The sequence below is a fragment of the Crotalus tigris genome, unplaced genomic scaffold (assembly GCF_016545835.1).
Source record: "Crotalus tigris isolate CLP2741 ecotype Arizona unplaced genomic scaffold, ASM1654583v1 scf7180000024320.386069, whole genome shotgun sequence".
NCBI classification, from domain to species: domain Eukaryota; kingdom Metazoa; phylum Chordata; class Lepidosauria; order Squamata; family Viperidae; genus Crotalus; species Crotalus tigris.
In genome coordinates, this window is record NW_024100492.1 from 266,918 (window position 1) to 286,221 (window position 19,304).

A 19,304-nucleotide genomic window follows, 5' to 3' on the forward strand; every position below is an offset into this window, starting at 1 on the left:
CTTCTGTCTCCGGTCTTAATTTTATTTTATTTATTTTTTTACAGAGTGAAATTGAGGCCTGGTGAGACGGGTGGTTGTGCCGGGGTGGGGGGGCTCGTGTTTTTTAAAAATAAAAATATAACAAAATAATAATAATAAAGTTGGAAGGGACCTTGGAGGTCATCTAGTCCAACCCCCTGCTCAGGCAGGAAACCCTATACCATTTCAGACAAATGGCTGTCCAGTCTCTTCATAATAATAATAATAAAGTGGGAAGGGGCCTTGGAGGTTATCTAGTCCAACCCGCTGCTCAGGCAGGAAACCCCAGACCATTTTAGACAAATGGCTGTCCAGTCTCTTCATCATCATCAAGTTAGAAGGGATCTTGGAGGTCATGTAGTCCAACCCCCTGCTTAGGCAGGAAACTCTATACACATTTCAGACAAATGGCTGTCCAGTCTCTTCATAATAATAATAATAAAAAGTGGGAAGGGACCTTGGAGGTCATCTAGTCCAACCCCCTGCTCAGGCAGGAAACCCCAGACCATTTCAGATAAATTGGCTGTCCGTCTCTTCATAATAATAATAATAATAATAAAAAGTGGGAAGGGACCTTGGAGGTCATCTAGTCCAACCCCCTGCTCAGGCAGGAAACCCCAGACCATTTCAGATAAATTGGCTGTCCGTCTCTTCATAATAATAATAATAATAATAATAATAAAAGTGGGCAGGGACCTTGGAGGTCATCTAGTCCAACCCCCTGCTCAGGCAGGAAACCCCAGACCATTTCAGATAAATGGCTGTCCAGTCTCTTCTTCTTCTTCATCATCATCATCATAAAGTGGGAAGGGACCTTGGAGGTCATCTAGTCCAACCCCCTGCTCAGGCAGGAAACCCCAGACCATTTCAGATAAATGGCTGTCCAGTCTCATAATAATAATAATAACAATAATAATAATAATGTGGGAAGGGACCTTGGAGGTCATCTAGTCCAACCCCTTGCTCAGGCAGGAAACCCTATATACCATTTCTGACAAATGGCTGTCCAGTTTCTTCTTCAAAACTTCCAGTGTGTTTCTTCCCATTTCGGAGTACTTTCAACTTTTGAGAAGGCTTCAAAATACTGGAAAAAGTATTCAAAGATGTCTTCCAAAGCTGGCATATTATCCTACACTCTTAATTATATTTTTATCATCATCATCATCATCATCATCATTATTGTTGTTGTTGCTTTCTTTGTGGGTATCTAATATTAATAGTATTGTCTTATTATCTCTTGTGTTTGAAGGGGCCCTTGACGCTCTCTGAGCTTGCTTGCTTTTCATTTACCTTAACTCTGTGCTTTATTTACTAAATATGTAATTTATAATATTGTGTCGTTTCTCCTCTGCCAACATTTCAGCACAAATGCCCGGAATTTTAAAAATTTTATGGATTTTCATTGCAGACGTTTCATGACCCAACTAGGGAATGTCTTCAGCGCTAGAAGGGAGTGAGATTTGTGGGGGGGGGGGAGGAAGAGAAGAGGAAGAGGAAGGAAAGTGGGGTTCTTACTGCTGTGTGAGCTGGGTGGTTTCCTTGCAGACGTCTCACGACCCAACTAGGGAACATCATCAGGGCTAGAAGGGAGGGAGGGAGGGAGGGAGGAAGGAAGGAAGGAAGGAAGGAAGGACTGTGGAGTCCTTGGTGCTGTCTGAGCTGGGTGGTTTCCTTGCAGACGTCTCATGACCCAACTAGGGAACGCCATCAGAGCTAGAAAGAACTGAATATAAACAGAATGAACTCACCCTTCCTCCTAGCATTCATGATGTTTCCTAGTTGGGTCATGAGACGTCTGCAAGGAAACCACCCACCTCAGAGAGCGCCAAGGACCGTACTTTCCTTCCTTCCTTCCTTCCTTCCTTCCTTCCTTCCTTCCTTCCTTCCTTCCTTCCTTCCTTCCTTCCTTCCTTCCTTCCTTCTAGCACTGATGCTGTTACCTAGTTGAGTCACGAGACGTCTGCAAGAAAATCTTCAAGCTCAGAGAGCACCAGGTACCCCACAGTCCTTTCTTTCCCCCTCCTCCTCCTCCTCCTCCTCCGCCCCCCCCCGTTCTAGTCCCGGCAGGGGGCGCCATCCTTGCCACTCGGAACGGAGCTGAATTCGAGCCCGCATTAAACCACCATTCTCACCGTTCTTGCTCTTGCCGATCGGGAGCGGCTGGGCGCGACTGCCCTTCCCATCATCCCCACCGGCGTGGGGGGGGGTAGATGGGTGGGCAGAACTGCCACCCCCCAGCCCCCCCTCCCCAGCAGGTGAGTCTCCCCGGCTGGCCGGGGGTTGCAGGAATATGCCCCCCCCAAAAGCCTTTTTTTTCCCCCTTTCTTGGGGTGGAAAGAAGGAAAAAAAAGGGGGGGGGAAATCCAGCCGTGCTGTGCCTTTAAAACCCCCCCGGGAGGGGGGCGGGCGTTGCCATGGCAATGCGGGCCGTTTCTTGGGCGGGGAGGGGGCCCGGAACAGCCAAAGCCGGAGGAGGAAGAGGAGGAGAAGGAGGAAGGGTAAGGGGGTGCAGGGTCCGTGGGGGGGGGAGGAGTGAGGGGGAGAAAAGTGGGGGGGGCTTTTCTCCCCCACTCCCCCCCCCAGGACGACCCAAGGAAGGGAGGGAGGGAGGATGCTGAGAGGATGCGAGGGGGTTGCCATGGAGACAGAAGAAGGGGAGGAAGGATGCTGGTACCCGCGTCCATCCTTTTGGTGGTGGGGGGGGCTAATCTGTGCCCCTCTGCCCGGGGAGGGAGATCACACACACACACACACACAAACACAAACACACACACACAGAGACACTCCAAATGGCAGCCAGGTCGGCTCCCGTCCTTAGCAACCCTCCCCGGCAACTGTGTTGTGTTTGGGTTGTGTTGTGGCTGGTTGCCGCAGCGCCTGGCACGCAGCAATGTGTGTCTCTGTGTGTGTGTGTGTTTTGGGGGGGAGGGGACAGGCTGACTTGAGGTTATGAAGAGGGCTGGGATTCATGCCAGGCGGGAAATTCGCGTGGGGATTTTTTTTTTCCTCCCCACGACAGCCCTGCGAGGTAGGCAGGGGCTGGGCGAAAGGGGGGGAAAAGGGACCCCCAGCAACCTCCCCCCCACTCCCACCCCTGACAGCTTAAGAGACACCCCCCCCCGCTCATTTGAGAACTCTGCGGCAACAGAAAAAACAAGCCCTAGTGCTTGAGGACTAGCGCCTTGGGGCCCGGGGCTGCGTCCCAGGAGAAGAGGCGGAAGGGATCCAGACAGATTTGGGGGTCCCAGATTGGAGCATGGCGGTGGGGGGGGGAGGAGGATCCCAAAATGGATCTAGGGGATTCCCCCCCCCTCCTTGGGCTTGTCCTGAAAATTAGGGGCAATCTGGGGGTTACGTTTTGTTTTGTTATGTTCCTTTTTATTTTATTTCACATTTTTTTTATTATTTTTAACTTTTATTTTGTTTTGTATTTTTTATTTTGTTTCTTTTTTATTTTCACGGTTTGTTTTATTTATTTTATATTATAATTATATTGCTATGTGAGGTTATTTTTTATTTTGTTTTTTGTTTTTATTTGATTGTATTATCGTTTATTTTATTTTTATTTGTTCAGCTTTCATTATTGGTTTCATTTTATTTTTATTGGATGTCATTTCTTTTTTATTTTGTTTTGTTTCTTTTATTTTATATATTTTTTATTTTTTTATTTTAAAATGTTATTTTATTGATGTCATATTATTATTTGAGGTTATTTTTATTTCATTTTTTTATTTTATTTCATTATTGGGTGTTATTTTATTTTCCCATTATTTTTATTTTGTTTTATCTTATTTTATTTTTCTTTATTTTATTTTTGTTATTTGTTTCATTTTATTTTTATTTTATGTCAGTTTTTTCATTTTTAATTTAATTTGATTTTTAAATGTTTTATTTATTTCACATTATTATTTGAGGTTATTTTTTACTTCATTTCATTATTGGGTGTTATTTTGTTTTCCCTTTATTTTTATTTTATTTATTTGACTTTGTTTCATTTTATTTTTAGTTTATGTTATTTATTTTTTAATTGATTTTGTTTCTTTTAGTTTACATTTTTTGTTTTTATTTTTTATTTTAAAATGTTCTTTTATTTATTTCATATTATTATTTGAGGTTATTTTTTTATTTCATTTTATTATTTGGTGTGATTTTATTTTCCCTTTATTTTGATTTGATTTTTATTTTATTGATTTGACTTTCATTATTTGTTTCATTTTATTTTTATTTTGTTATTTTATTTTTTATTTTATTTTGTTCCTTTTATGTTACATTTTTTATTTTATTTTACTTTTTATTTTAAAATGTTCTTTTATTTATTTCATATTATTTGAGATTATTTTTTATTTCATTTTTTATTTCATTTTATTAGTTATTTTATTTTCACTTTGTTTTATTTTTATTTTTTATTTCATATTTTATTTTAATTGTATTTACTTTACTTTCACTATTTGTTTCCTTTTATTTTTATTTTATATTTTGTTTTATGAGTCAGGCTATGTCAATCACCAGGAGTCCCGCCTTAGGCAGAAAAGCCAGCTGAATGGGTTTGGGCCAATCACCAGGAGACGGGGAGTTCTAGGCCTGCCATAGGGCTGGACTAGATGACCTCCAAGGTCCCTTCCAACTCTGTCCGATGATTCCGTAAGAGTCTCCTGCTTGGGCAGGGGGTTGGACTAGATGACCTCCGAGGCCCCATCCAATCCTGTCATTCTATCGTTCCGTACAGGTCCCCTGCGTGAGCAGAGGGTTGGACTAGATGACCTCCGAGGTCCCTTCCAGCTCTATTCTCTTCTCTCTACCTTCCAGCAATGGACTTCCGGAGCGACAAAGGCGACGATCTGGAGAACGGGAAGATTACCGTCCAGCTGCTGAAAAGCCGGACGGGAGAATTCGACTTGGGGTCCATCCTTTTCCTCAAGCTCAGAGGCCTGGGGATTCTGGAACTGGGCTGCCTCGGCGAGTGCGCCAGCCTGGAGTGGCTGGACCTGTCGGGCAACGGCCTGACCCACTTGGGCCCGCTGGCTTTGCTCAAAGCTTTAACCGTGCTCAACCTCTCGGCCAACCGCATCTCCAACCTGGATCCTCTGAGTGGCTGCGAGAAATTGCAGAGCCTCAACGCCGCCGGCAATCAGCTGCGCAACCTGCAGCAGCTCCAGTGCCTGCTGGGCTTGCAGCACCTGGACAACTTGCGCTTCCACAACGGCCCGGCCCGTCTCAGCAACCCCTTGTGCCTCGCCGCTGCCGGTTATCCGGCCATCCTGGCGGAAATGTTCCCGCAGGTGAAGGTCATCGACGGCGAGAGAGTGTCCGGACGGGGTAGCGAGCTTTACCAGCTGTGCAAGGATCTGGATCGCTCGCTGCAACGTCGCGGCAACGGCGGGGCTCCGCCCGACATGGCCGGCCGGGCCCAGCCCTGGGTGGACGAGGGCTACTGGGAGGTGCAGCCGGCCCGGAGGAGCTCCATCGTGGAGGAAGCTTACAAGCAGTTCAACGAGGCCTTGCTGGAATGCCGGGAACTGGGCAAGCAGGCGGACCACAGCATCAGCCAGGCCGAGCGGGCCCTCGGGGGCGGACGTCTCGAGGCCAACTCGTATCTCTTTTGAACCTCCGGTTACATCCCGGCCTATGTTGAGTCCTTGTGAACGCACAAGGATGAACCCCTCTTTTAACAAGTAGGCTGGAAATGCGGGGAAAACAAACCCCGCTTTTGTTAATTAGGTACATGTCCCCAAAGCCAAGGCAAACAAAGCACGATGCAAACGGAGAATTATCCAAGGCAAACAAACCACGATGCCAACGGAGAATTGTTCACGAGGCGAGGCAAACCAAATCCGATTCTGCGAAACTGGAGTCCTTTGCAAACGGTTGCCTTCGCCCACAACCTTCTCTTTTTATTTTGCAGCCCCAAGGCATGGCTTTTCATTGCCTTCTTCTCCTCCTCCCTTGGAGTCACCACGTTGCCTCCCTCTGTCCTGCTCTTGTTGGCGTTTGCGAGCGTCTGTGATGTCTCCCAGCTGTGAGTCCTCAGAGCCTGACTCAGCTTCCCAGCACAGCTGGGTCTCAGTCTAAGCATGAGTCGAAGGCCTGGCTCCTCGTCAGACTGTAAGTGCTGGAGCTCATCAAAGCCTTCCTCCGACTCGGATAGTTCCCCACGCCCCTCCTCCGCCTCCGATTTCCCAAACTCAGCTGCCGGCTCCAGTGGCTGGCACCGACTCACAACACCTCCCGGCTACTCAGCCCCAGATGTGCCGGGGAAGGGTCGAGGACTGCTCGCCACGGCCAACTCAGCGTAACCACCATGCCGTGGCCAGCTTGAGATGGCCAATGCAGGACGACAAAGACACCACGGCCAAGAAGACGCGGGACAAATTACCACGGCCAACTCATCTCAAGCAACGGCGTAATCGACTCGTTGCTACGTACTTGGTGTAGCCGACTCACCGCGGCCAATTCAAGAGGACCAACTTGGCATAACCGACTTGTTGTGACTAGCTCGGCGTAACCGCTGCGGAAGAAGAGAGGCTAATATTGAAGGGTGGAACAGACTCAGTTGAGGAAGGACGCCGAAGGAGGAACGAAAAGGAAGGGTGAAGGAGAAAGATTAAAATGATTTCTTTAAAGTTCTTGGAAATATTTACATTATATGTTGTGCAATTGTCCACGGTGAGTTCTTCCGTCGCAAGTTGGCCGTTGACAGTTGTTCTGTGGTGAGTGGGCTGTGCCAAGTTGGCCGTGTCAAGTTGGCCACGTTGAGTTGGCCGTGCCAAGTTGGCCACGTGAGTTGGCCATGCCAAGTTGGCCACGCCGGATTGGCCATGCCAAGTTGGCCACACCAATTTGACCATGCCAAGTTGGCCACATTGAGTTGGCCATGCCAAGTTGGCCATGCCAAATTACTCGTGCCAAGTTGGCCATGTTGAGTCAAGTTGGCCATGTGAGTTGGCCATGTAAAGTTGGCCATGTAAAGTTGGCCACGCCGAGTTGCCCGTGCCAAGTTGGCCACGTTGAGTTGGCCATGCCAAGTTGGCCACACCAAATTACTCGTGCCAAGTTGGCCATGTTGAGTCGGCCGTGCCAAGTTGGCCACGTTGAGTCGGCCACATTGAGTTGGCCATGCCAAATTTGCTGTTCCTAATTGGCCACATTGAATTGGCCATGCCAAGTTGGCCACACTGAGTTGGCCATGCCAAATTGGATGTGCCTGTTTGGCCACGTCAAGTTGGCCGTGCCACATTGGTGACACCGAATTGGTCATGCCTAGTTGGCTATACTGTTGGCCACATCCACTAGAGAAGGGACATGGGGATCACACTCACACTCACACACACACACACACACACTGATGCTGCTTAGCAAGGTCACCACAATTCTCTCCCAGTTTAACACCCGGGTTTCTCCGTTAAGCAAGCATTTGAGGAATCTCGGCCTAGTTGGCACAGCCGAGTGATGGTGGAGGGAATCAAGCCAGGATGTTCCTGCAACAGACGCCCCCTCCCCATTCTCCGGGGCTAGCAATTTCACTAAGCCAGTGGTTCTCAACCTTTTTAATGCCGCGACCCCAAACCGGTCGTAAGTCGAGGACTACTCCACCGGTCGTAAGTCGAGGACTACTCAACTGGTGCAGCACCGTTGGCAGAATGGGACTTTTGGCGGGCTCAGCAGGGCAGAGACAGCCTGGACCATTCCTACTGGCTTTGGAAAGCCAATAGAATGAGACTCTATTCAAGAGAGTCTCTTCGATTGGCTTTCAAAAGCCAACAGAATCAAAGGGAGTAGCCCAGCTAAGGAAAAGGAGAGAAAAAAATGGCGGACGGCGTTGTTTGGCGACCCCCGTGAAATGGCTGTTCGACCCCAAATGCGGTCCCGACCCACAGGTTAGAGAACCGCCGCACTAAGCGGAGACCCGACAACCCATTAAAACAACCACAACCACGACAACAAAACTGGGAACCTTGGCAATCCTGCTTTCTTTTTTGGGGGGGGGGTGTCCGTAAAACGGACAAGCCGGGTGCGACTTCGCAACTGGGAACCGCCGCCTTTGCCGGGACGGGAAACCCCGGAAGCTGAATTCGCACGGCGTCCCCCCGGGGGGACGTTCCCCACGACCTTCGCCGCCCCGCACGGCTCGGTGGCGTGTCGCGGGTCTCCCGCCCGTTCGTAGAAGGGAGGGGCCACCCCCTCCCCCCCACACTGCCAAAATCGTAGAAGGCCCGCCCGGCGCCGCCTGGCCTTCCAAGGTCGCTACCCACGTTGGGCGCCACAAGAATACCGCGGGGAGCGGAAATGACAGGCAGGAGGGGTCCAGGGTGAAAACGCAGCTTGCAATTTTATTGGGGGGACCGAGAGAGATCGGACAGGGGGGGTGATGCTTCGGGAAGCAGCCCTTCCCGCTGACGATGGCGCCGATGCCCGGGTCTCCGCATGGATGCCAGTCAGCTGGGTCCGTGCCGCTCTGTTTAGGGGGGAGAAGAGAGAGAGAGAGAGAGAGAGTGAGAGAGAGAAGGGGAGTCCTTCAACGTCCTCTCCGGGGAGGGAGGGGTCCCCCAAAGCCCCCAGGGGATGAAGCACCTTGGAAGCGACCTACGGGGGGGGGGGTTATAAGAGGGAGAAGGGGTGCCTGCATGCCTTCAACAAAGAGGAGGGAAGATCCTTGTAGCTTGGGGTTGAAACGGGGGAGAGGAGGAGGAGGAGGAAGAACAGGAAAAAGAGAAAGAATAGGACGAGGAAAAAGAGGAAGGAGGAGGAGAAAGGAGGAGGAGGAGGAGGAGGAGAACGGGAGGAAAAAAAGGAAAGAGCTGGAGAAAGAAGAAAGAAAGACAGAAAGGAAGGAAGGAAGAAAGGGATGAAGGGAGGGAGAGAAAGTGAAAAGGGAGAGACAAGAAAGAAAAAGAGAAAGAAAAAGAAAGAAAGAAAGAAATGAAGGGAGGGAGGGAGAGAGAAAAGGGAGAGACAAGAAAGAAAGAGAAAAAGGAAAGAAAGAAAGAAAAAGGGATGAAGGGAGGGAGAGAGTGAAAAGGGAGAGACAAGAAAGAGAAAGAAAGGGAGAGAGAAAAGGGAGAGATAAGAAAGAAAGAAAAAGAGAGAAAGAAAGAAAGAAAAAGAAAGAAAGAGAAATGAAGGGAGGGAGAGGGAGAAAGAAAAGAGACAAGAAAGAAAGAGAAAAAAATGAAGGGAGAGTGAAAAGGGAGAGACAGGAAAGAGAAAGAAAGGGAGAGAGAAAAGGGGGAGACAAGAAAGAAAAAGAGAAAAACAGAAAGAAAGAAAGAAAGAAAGAAAGAAAGAAAGAAAGAAAGAAAGAAAGAGAAAGAAAGAAAGGAAGAGAAAGAAAGAAAGAGAAATGAAGGGAGGGAGAGGGAGAAAGAAAAGAGACAAGAAAGAAAGAGAAAGAAAGAAAGGGATGAAGAGAGGGAGAGTGAAAAGGGAGGGACAAGAAAGAATAAGAGAAAGAAAGAGAAAAAGAAAGAAAAAGAAAGGGATGAAGGGAGGGAGAGGGAGAGCAAAAAGGGAGAGATAAGAAAGAGAAAGAGAGAAAAGGGAGAGAGAAGAAAATGAAGGATGAAGGGAGAGAGAGAGAGTGAAAAGGGAGAGATGAGAAAGAAAGAAAGAAAGAAAGAAAGAAAGAAAGAAAGAAAGAAAAAGAAAGAAAGAAAACGATGTCCTTTCCTCAGTAGTGTTTCCCTGCTTACGCTCTTTCCTCCCAAACCTTTTCCCGATCCCAACCGGATGCCCCACTCGACGCACGGACACCGTTCCCTAGTTGGGTGATGAAACATCCACCACCAGGCTCGGAGACCGCCACGGGGCGCCTCAAAGTAAATCCTGCCTGCGGACTCTTCCTAATATCCCCTTCTCCCCATCCCGGCTTGGAGGATCCTCCGAAACCCCTTTTGGATGCCTCCTTCCATCCCGGACGGTCCCCCTTCTCTCCTCTCCTCTCCTCTCTCTCCTTTCCTCTCCTCTCCTCTCTCCTCTCTTCTCTCCTCTCTCTCATCTCCTCTCTCTCCTTTCCTCTCCTCTCCTCTCCTCTCTCCTCTCTTCTCTCCTCTCCTCTCTCTCCTTTCCTCTCCTCTCCTCTCTCCTCTCTCTCCTCTCTTCTCTCTCCTTTCCTCTCTCCTTTCCTCTCCTCTCCTCTCTCTCCTCTCTCCTCTCCTCTCTTCTCTCCTCTCCTTTCTCTCCTCTCCTTTCTCCCCTCTCCTCTCTTCTCTCTCCTCTCCTCTCTCCTCTCTTCTCTCCTCTCCCTCTCATCTCCTCTCTCCCTCTCCTCTTCTCTCTCCTCTCTTCTCTCTCCTTTCCTCTCCTCTCTCTCCTCTCTCCTCTCCTCTCTTCTCTCCTCTCCTTTCTCTCCTCTTTCTCCCCTCTCCTCTCTTCTCTCTCCTCTCCTCTCTCTCCTCTCTTCTCTCCTCTCTCTCCTCTCCTCTCTTCTCTCCTCTCCTCTCTCCTCTCTCTCTCCTCTCTCCCTCTCATCTCCTCTCTCCCTCTCCTCTCTCCTCTCTCCTCTCCTCTCCTTTCTCTCCTCTCTCTCCTCTCCTTTCTCCTCTCCTCTCTCTCTCCTCTCTCCTCTCCTTTCTCTCCTCTCCTCTCCTCTCTTCTCTCTCCTCTCCTCGCTCCTCTCCCTCTCTCTCTCCTCTCCTCTCCTTTCTCCTCTCTCTCCTCTCCTCTCTCTCCTCTCCTGCCTCTCCTCTCCCCTCTCTCCTCTCCTCTCCTCTCCTCTCTCCCCTCTCCTCTCTCTCCCCTCTTCTCTCTCCTCTCCTCTCTTCTCTCCTCTCTCCCCTCTCTCCTCTCCTCTACTTTCTCTCCTCTCCTCTCTCGTCTCTCTCCTCTCCTCTCCCTCTCCTCCCTCTCCTCTCCCTCTCTCTCTCCTCTCCTCTCTTCTCTCCTCTCCTCTCTCCTCTCTTCTCTCCTCTCCCTCTCATCTCCTCTCTCCCTCTCCTCTCTCCTCTCCTCTCCTTTCTCTCCTCTCTCTCCTCTCCTTTCTCTCCTCTCCTCTCTTCTCTCCTCTCTCTCCTCTCTCCCCTCTCTCCTCTCCTCTACTTTCTCTCCTCTCCTCTCTCGTCTCTCTCCTCTCCTCTCCCTCTCCTCTCTCTCCTCTCCCTCTCTCTCTCCTCTCTTCTCTCCTCTCCTCTCTCTCCTCTCCCCTCTCCTCTTTCTCCTCTCTCCTCTCCTCTCCTCTCCTCTCCTCTCCTCTCCCCCCCCTAGGTCTGGCTCCCCACAGGTGAAGACCGGCTACTTACCTGGCCGGCCTCGTCCGGGGAGGGTCAGGAAGGGAGACCCACGGAAAAGGCGAACTTCCCGGGAAGGTACCGGTCCTCGTTGGTCGCCTTGATGGCCTGGCACTCGGCTTCTTGTCGCCGCCTCGCCTCCTGAGGGCGGGCAGAGATGGGGAGAGAAAACCGGGGGGGGGGGGCGGGAAGTTGGCATCTCCAAGGACGGGGGGGGGCAGAGAGTGCGGAACGCCGACCAGTGGTGGGAAGAGACACCCTCACACACACACACACTTTTCGTCAGCTTTGTGGGGGAGGGGGCTGCGATGGGAACGGCTTTGCGGGCGGGGAAGGAGGAAACTGTGGAGGGGGATCCTTTTTCTGTTCTATTCTGTTTTGTTCCACATTCTATTCTATGTTCGGTTATTAATTCCGGTCTATTCTTATTTCTATTCTATGCTATTCTATTTTCTGTTCTATTCTATTTTCTATTCTATATTCCATTCCATTCCGTTCTGTTCTATATTCTATTCTATTCTATCCTATTCTATTTTCTATTCTATTCCAGTCTATATTCCTATTCTATTCTATATTTCCTATTCTATTCTATTCTTTCTATTCTATTCTGTTCTATATTCTATTCTATTTTCTATTCTATTTTCTATTCTATTTTCTATTCTATTCTATTCTATACATTCTATTCTATCTCTCTTCTATTTTCTATTCTATTCCTATTCTATATTCTATATTTCCCATTCTATTCTATTCTATTCTATTCATATTCTATATATTCTATTCTTTTCTATTCTATTCTATTCTATTATTCTTTTATTATATTCTATTCTATTCTCTATTCTAATTCTATACTATTCTATTCTATTCCTATTCTATATATTCTATTCTGTTCTATTCTATTCTATTCTTTTATTCTATTCTATTCTATTTATTCTAATTCTATTCTATTCTCTTTTCTATTCTATTCTATTCCTATTCTATATATTCTATTCTGTTCTATTCTATTCTATTCTTTTATTCTATTCTATTCTCTATTCAAATTCTATTCTATTCTATTATTCTTTTATTCTATTCTATTCACTATTCTAATTCTAATTTATTCTATTCTATTCTATTCTCTATTCTATTCTATTCTATTCTCTATTCTATTCTATATATTCTATTCTATTCTATCCCCTCTTCTATTTTCTATTCTATTCCTATTCTGTATTCTATATTTCCCATTCTATTTTCTATTCTATTCTATTCTATTCTAGTCTAGTCTAGTCTATTCGCCTCTATTCTATTCTACATTCTATCCCCATTTCTATTGTTTCTATTCTATTCTATACTGTATCCTATTCATTCCATTCTATATTCCATTCCATTCCATTCTATTCAATTCCATTCTATTCTATAATTCCATTCTATTCTAATTGCTGTTCTTGGTTTTTATTCTAGTCTGTTCTACATTCAAGGCCACCCTGTTTCCCCTCCCCCCCCCCGATTTTTCCAGCTTTTCATCCCAGGCCTTCCCATCTCTACTCCCCCCCCTTCCCCATCCTTTCCCAGGGGAAAGCCAGCAGCCTGGGCGATCCACAATGAAGTTCCGCAGGTGGCTTATTATCCCCCCCCCCCCGCGGGATCGTGGGAGACCCCAGACCCTCCCGTGACACCTAGGTGGGGATTCTGGGAGCTCGGCCTCCGCTCCCCCGGGCAGGGGGGGAGGAGTAGCTGGGATGCCGGCCCTGTGTGAGTGGGTGAGGAAGAGGAAGGCAGACCCACCTGGAAAAGGGGATTCTGCTCGGATAAACACCGGAGGGATTTGTTCAGCAGAGTTCCCGGATTGTTGTCGTCAAACTTGAAGCACGCCAGGCATTTCTGTCTCCTCTGGAGAAAGATGGGGGGGGGAGAGAGGGAAGGAGGCAGGGAGGGAGGAAGGGAAAAAAAGAAAGAAAGAAAGAAAGGAGAGGGAAGAAAGAAAGAAAGAAAGAAAGAGAAAGAGGAAAGAAAAGAAAGAAAGAAATAGAGAAAGAAAGGAAGAAAAACAAAGAAAAGAAAGAGAAAGAAAGGAGAGAAAGAGAAAGGCAGAAAGAAAAAGAAAGAAAGAAAAAGAAAAGAAAAAAGAGAAAAAGAAAGAGAAGGAAAGAAAGAAAAGAAGGAAAAAAATGAAAGAGAAAGAAAGACAGAAAGAAAAAGAGAAAGAAAGAAACAGGAGACAGAAAAAGAAAGAGATGGAAAGAAAAAGAGAGAAAAAGAGAAAAAGAAATGGGAGACAGAAAAGGATAGAAAGAGAAAAAGAAAGAGAAAGATAAAAATAAAGAAAAAAGAGAAAGACAGAAAAACAGAAAGAAAGGAGACAAAAAAGAGACAACCAGATAGAGGGAAAGAAAGAAAGAAAAGAAAAAAAGAGAAAGAGACAAAGAAAAAAAGAGAAAGAAACAGAGAAAGAAAAAGGAAAGAGAAAGAGAGAAAGAAGGAGAGAAAGAGAAACGGGAGACAGAAAAAGAAAGAAACAAAAGACAGAAAAAGATGGAAAGAAAAAAGAGAAAGAGAAAAAGAAAAGAGAGAAAAAGAAAGGGAGAGAAAGACAAACATACAGAGAGAAACAGAAAGAAACAGGAGACAGAAAAAGAGACACAGAAAGGGAAAGAAAGAGAAAGAAAAAGAAAAAAGAAAAAGAAAGACAAAGAGAAAGAAAAAGAGAAAGAAAGAGGAAAGAAAAAGAAAAAGAAAGAAAAGAGAGAGAAAGGAAGGAAATAAAACAGAAAAAAGAAAGAGAAAGGAGAGAAAGACAGAAAGAGAAAGAAAGAAAAAAGAGAAACAGAAAGAAACGGTAGACAGAAAAAGAAAGAGAAAGAAAGAAAGAGAAAAAAAAAGAAAAAAAAAGACAAAAAGAGAAAAAGAAAAAGAGAAAAAGAAATGGGTGACAGAAAAAGAAAAAGAGAGTGATAGAAAGAGGGAAAGAGAAAGAGAAAAAAGAGAAAAAGAAGAAGGAAAAGAAAGAAAAAGTAAGAAAGAGCAGGGAAGAAAAAGAAAAAAAACGGGAGACAGAAAAAGAAAGAAAGAAAAAGAAAAGAGAAAAAGAAAAAGAAAGAAAGACAAGGAAAGAAAGGAAGGAAAAAGAAAAAGGAGAGAAAGAGAAAGACAGAAAGAAAAAGAAACGGGAGAGAAAAAGAAAGAGAGAAAGAAAGAAAGACAGAAAAAAAGAGAGAAAAAGAGAAAGACAAACAGAAAGAGAAACACAAACAGGAGACAGAAGAAAGAGACAGAAACGGAAAGAAAGAGAAGGAGAAAAAAGAGAAAAAGACAAGAAAGAAAAAGAAAGAGAGGAAAGAGAAAGATAGAAAAAGAGAAAGATAGAAACAGGAGACAGAAAAAGAGACGGAAAGACAGAGAAAGACAGAGAAAGAAAGAGGGAAAGACAAACAGAGAGAAAAATAGAAACAAACGAGACAACCAGGGAGGGAGAGAAAGAGGGAAAGAAAAAGAGAAAGAAAAAAAGAGAGAAAGAAAGAGAAAGAAAAGAAAGGGAAAAAGTTATTTTTCTGTAATAACTTCTACTATTCTATGATCCTCTAAGGGTCTTCTGCTGAAGCAGGGGGTTGGGCTAGATGACCTCCCAGGTCCCTTCCAACTCTACGATTCTGTAATTCGGTCAGGGTCTCCTGCTCGAGCAGGGGGTTGGGCTAGATGACCTCTGAGGTCCCTTCCAACGCTGTGATTCCGAGAGAGGGGGATTCCTCTTTACTCCATTCCTGACTCCCTTTGAGAGGCTTGGCTTGGCTTAGATTCCTCCTGGCTTTGTTTTTGTTTTGCAAGAGTTGGCCCAGAGGGGAAGGGGGCAGTCCGTTGTGCTTTTGTGTGGGTGTGTGTGTGTTTTTGTGTACGCCCGCACTCACCCCGCCCGCTTTGATCTGGCAATTCTGGCTCCTCCACTGGTGCTTCCTGCAGACCGTCTGCACCAGGTCCACTTCCAACTGGACGTAGGTCCCCATTGGTAACACCTGGGTGGAAACAAAATGGGAGTTGTGCTTTGGTGCACAAAAGCGGCAACAGTGTCTCCTGCCTGAGCAGGGGGTTGGACTGGATGACCTCCCAGGTTCCTTCCAGGCCTAGGATTCTATAAGGCAGGAGAAAGAGACAGATGGGTGGGTGGATTGGAAGGAAGGAAGGAAGGAAGGAAGGGAGGAAGGGAGGAAGGAAGGAAGGAAGGAAGGAAGGAAGGAAGGAAGGGTTGGACTGGATGACCTCCCAGGTCCCTTCCAGGCCTAGGATTCTATAAGGCAGGAGAAAGAGACAGATGGGTGGGTGGGTTGGAAGGAAGGAAGGAAGGAAGGGTTGGACTAGATGACCTCCAAGATCCCTTCCAGCGCTAGGATCCTATAAGGCAAGGAGAAAGAGACAGAGGGGAGGAAGGGAGGGACGGTTGGACTAGATGACCTCAAAGGCCCCTTCCTGCTCTGTAATTCTCTGAGGGTCTGCTGCTCAAGCAGGGGGTTGGACTGGATGACCTCCCAGGTCCCCTGCAGGCCTAGGATTCTATAAGGCAGGAGAAAGAGACAGAGGGATGGAAGGATGGATGGATGAATGGAAGGAAGGAAGGAAGGAAGAAAAACGGAAAGGGAAAGTAAGAAAGGAAGGAAGGAAGAAAGAAAAGGAAGAAAAAGGGAAAAGAAAGAAAGGAAAGGGAAAGAAAGAAAGAAAGAAAGAAGGGAAAGGAAAGGAAAGGAAAGGGAAAGGAAGAAAAAAGGAAAGAAAGAAAGAAGGGAAAGGGAAGAAAGAAAGAAAGAAAGAAAGAAAGAAAGAAAGAAAGAAAGAGGAAGGATGGATGGATGGAAGGAAGGAAGGAAAGAAAGAAAGGGAAAGGGAAGAAAGAAAAAAGGGAAAGAGAAAGAAAGAAAGAAAGAAAGAAAGAAAGGAAAAAGGAAGAAAGAAAGAAGGGAAAGGGAAGAAAGAAAGAAAGAAAAAGAAAGAAAGAAAGAAGGGAAAGGAAAGGAAAGGAAAGGAAAGGGAAAGGAAGAAAGAAGGAAAGAAAGAAAGAAGGGAAAGGGAAGAAAGAAAGAAAGAAAGAAAGAAAGAACGAAAGAAAGAAAGAAAGGAAAAAGGAAGAAAGAAAGAAGGGAAAGGGAAGAAAGAAAGAAAGAAAAAGAAAGAAAGAAGGGAAAGGAAAGGAAAGGAAAGGAAAGGGAAAGGAAGAAAGAAGGAAAGAAAGAAAGAAGGGAAAGGGAAGAAAGAAAGAAAGAAAGAAAGAAAGAAAGAAAGAAAGAAAGAAAGAGGAAGGATGGATGGATGGATGGAAGGAAGGAAGGAAGGAAAGAAAGAAAGGGAAAGGGAAAGGGAAGAAAGAAAAAAGGGAAAGAGAAAGAAAGAACGAAAGAAAGAAAGAAAGAAAGAAAGGAAAAAGGAAGAAAGAAAGAAGGGAAAGGGAAGAAAGAAAGAAAGAAAGAAAAAGAAAGAAAGAAAGGAAGGAAGGAAGGAAAGAAAGGGAAAGGGAAGAAAGAAAAAAGAAGGGAAAGGGAAAGAAAGAAAGAAAGAAAGGAAAGGGAAAGGAAGAAAGAAAGAAGGGAAAGGGAAGAAAGAAAGAAAAAGAAAGAAAGAAAGAAAAAGGAAGGAAGGATGGAAGGAAGGAAGGAAGGAAAGAAAGGGAAAGGGAAGAAAGAAAAAAAGAAGGGAAAGAGAAAGAAAGAAAGGAAGGAAGGAAGGAAGGAAAGAAAGAAAGGGAAAGGGAAGAAAGAAAAAAAGAAGGGAAAGAGAAAGAAAGAAAGGAAGGAAGGAAGGAAGGAAAGAAAGGGAAAGGGAAGAAAGAAAGAAAAGGAAAAGAGAAAGGAAAGAAAGAAAAGGAAGGAAGGAAGGAAGGAAGGAAGGAAGAAAGGTGGGTTGGACTAGATGGCCTCCCAGATCCCTTCCAAGACGATCTGACACCTGTCCCCGTCCGAACTCCGTCCCTCCCCTCCCCTCCCCTCCCCTCCTACCCCCTCCCTCCTTCCCAAGCGGGACTTTCCCGGGGCGGCGGCGATTCGGCGAAACGAAAGCCCGCGCGTCCCACGGAGCGCAGCCGCCCCCCCTTCCCTTCCACGGGGGGAACCCCCTTCCCCGGGGGAGTCCTCCAGGCTTCCCACGCGCTCCCCCCCCTCCCCACGGAAGGCCGCCCGGACCAGGCGCGCCCCCCCCAACCCACTCCCCAGGTGGGCATCCTCCAGCCCGCTCCCACGCGGGCTGAAACACACACGCACGCACGCACACACACACACGCAACCCACGCGGGCCGACCTCCACCAGTTCTGTGGCCGCCTCCCCGAGGAAGGCCGCCTGGACCAGGCTCCGCCCGTGGACATCCTCCAGCACTTTGTCCAGGGCGCTCTGCAAAGCGGGCAGCCGGCCGGCCTCACTCAGGACTAGCAGCCCGGCCAAGCACAGCAGCCAGGAGCGGGACATGGTCGCGTCTGGGGCGGCGGCTGGATGAGCTGGGAGGGTCATCGGCCGGCTCCCCCCACACCCCCGCCCCCCCCCCGCCCCTCCGGGGAGGCTGGGACGGAGGCGGGCGCCGCCGCCCTTGTTTACCGCGCGGGGAGGGGGCAAAGTCCACGCCGCCCCCTTAGAAGAGCACAGAATGACCCAGTTGGAAGGGAGCTGGGAGGTCATCTAGTCCAACCCCTTGCTCGAGCATGCGTCCCTGACAGACTCATAGAATGACCGAGTTCGAAGGGGCCTCGGAGGTCATCTAGTCCAACCCCCCTGCTCGAGCAGGAGACCCTGACAGAATCGTAAGGGAACAGAGTGGGAAGGGACCCTGGAGGTCATCTAGTCCAACCCCCAGCTCAAGCATGATTCCCTGACAGAATCATAGAATGACCGAGTTCGAAGGGGCCTCGGAGGTCATCTAGACCAACCCCAAGCTCGAGCATCAGAACTTGACAGAATCACAGAATGACCCAGTTGAAAGGGAGCTGGGAGGTCATCTAGTCCGACCCGCTGCTCAAGCAGGAGACCCTGACAGAAGCATAGAATGACAAGAGTTGGAAGCGAACTCGGAGGTCATCTAGCCCAACCCCCTGCTCGAGCAGGAGAACATGACAGAATCACAGATTTGGGAGGGGCCTCCAAGGTCATCTAGTCCGACCCCCTGCTCGAGCAGGAGAACATGACAGAATCACATATTCGGGAGGGGCATCGGAGGTCATCTAGTCCAACCCCCTGCTCGAGCAGAATCACAGAATCACCGAATTGGAAGGGACCTCAGAGGTCATCTAGTCCAACCCGCTGCTTGAGAACTTGACAGAATCATAGAATCACAGAGTCAGAAGGGACCCTCGGTGGTCATGTAGTCCAGCCCACTGCTCGAGCAAGAAACCCTTACACCATCACGGAATAAGAATTGGAAGGGACCTCGGAGGTCATCTAGTCCAACCCCCTGCTCAAGCAGAGACCCTGACATAATCACAGAATGACAAGTGTTGGAAGTGACCTCAGAGGTCATCTAGTCCAGCCCTCTGCTGGAGGAGGAAACATGACAGAATCACAGAATGACACAGTTGGAAGCGATCTCAGAGGTCATCTAGTCCAGCCCACTGCTCAAGCAGGAGACACTTGCAGAATCACAGAATCAGAGTCAGAAGGGACCCTGGTGGTCATCTAGTCCAGCCCACTGCTCAAGCAGGAGACCCTTCCAGAATCACAGAATCAGAGTCAGAAGGGACCCTGGTGGTCATCTAGTCCAGCCCACTGCTCAAGCAGGAGACCCTTGCAGAATCACAGAATAACAGAGATGGAAGGAGTCTTGGCGGTCATCTAGTCCCGCCCCCCCCCCCCCCCCCCGCCGACTGGAGCAGGAGAATTTCATAGAATCACAGAATGAGAGAGTCGGAAGGTTCCTCAGAGGTCATCTACTCCAACCCGCTGCTCAAGCAGGAGAACTGTGCAAGGGGGAAAGAAGTAGATGGATCCGGGTTGCGGATCGGTGAACAGACCCATCCAGGCTCTGAGGACCAAAGGCTGTAAATGGCTTTAAGAAGGGACTTCAATTCCCAGAATCCCCCAGCTGGTCTGAATGGGCTTTGACAGGCAGAATCCCCCAGCCGGCAATGGGGA

The 19,304-nt window shown here is 47.6% G+C and overlaps 2 protein-coding genes across 8 annotated transcripts; one reads left to right on the forward strand and one right to left on the reverse strand.

Moving 5' to 3' along the window:
• The first annotated feature begins 1,995 nt into the window (after window positions 1-1,995).
• Window positions 1,996-6,638, forward strand: LRRC61 (leucine rich repeat containing 61). Of its 7 annotated transcripts, none has more exons than XM_039325212.1 (2): window positions 1,996-2,012; window positions 4,825-6,638. In XM_039325212.1, the coding sequence occupies exon 2, from the start codon at window positions 4,827-4,829 to the stop codon at window positions 5,619-5,621; it is 795 nt and encodes a 264-aa protein (XP_039181146.1). In that variant the 5' UTR covers window positions 1,996-2,012; window positions 4,825-4,826; the 3' UTR covers window positions 5,622-6,638. The 7 variants fall into 7 exon arrangements, with proteins under 7 accessions (XP_039181146.1, XP_039181140.1, XP_039181144.1 ...); XM_039325206.1 differs by lacking the exon at window positions 1,996-2,012 and adding an exon at window positions 2,122-2,273 and having other exon boundaries at window positions 4,745-6,638; XM_039325210.1 differs by lacking the exon at window positions 1,996-2,012 and adding an exon at window positions 2,123-2,273.
• Window positions 6,639-8,320: 1,682 nt separating this feature from the next.
• Window positions 8,321-17,687, reverse strand: RARRES2 (retinoic acid receptor responder 2). Its single transcript, XM_039325216.1, has 5 exons — window positions 17,487-17,687; window positions 15,116-15,220; window positions 12,999-13,103; window positions 11,250-11,378; window positions 8,321-8,470 (listed from the first exon to the last, which is right to left on the reverse strand). Exons 1-4 carry the CDS (start codon window positions 17,649-17,651, stop codon window positions 11,274-11,276), a joined length of 480 nt encoding a protein of 159 aa, XP_039181150.1. The 5' UTR covers window positions 17,652-17,687; the 3' UTR covers window positions 8,321-8,470; window positions 11,250-11,273.
• Window positions 17,688-19,304: the final 1,617 nt, after the last annotated feature.

Bases quoted from the DNA above. Each gene is read 5' to 3' on its own strand.
- RARRES2 (XM_039325216.1), bottom strand. From the start codon at position 17,651: ATGTCCCGCTCCTGGCTGCTGTGCTTGGCCGGGCTGCTAGTCCTGAGT. The intron at 15,221-17,486 runs GTCGGCCCGCGT...GTTTCCACCCAG, and splicing joins CGGCCACAGAACTGGTGGAG to GTGTTACCAATGGGGACCTA. The intron at 13,104-15,115 runs GTGAGTGCGGGC...ATCTTTCTCCAG, and splicing joins GCCAGATCAAAGCGGGCGGG to AGGAGACAGAAATGCCTGGC.
- LRRC61 (XM_039325205.1), top strand. From the start codon at position 2,968: ATGAAGAGGGCTGGGATTCATGCCAGGCGGGAAATTCGCGTGGGGATT. The intron at 3,047-4,824 runs GTAGGCAGGGGC...TCTACCTTCCAG, and splicing joins CCCCACGACAGCCCTGCGAG to CAATGGACTTCCGGAGCGAC.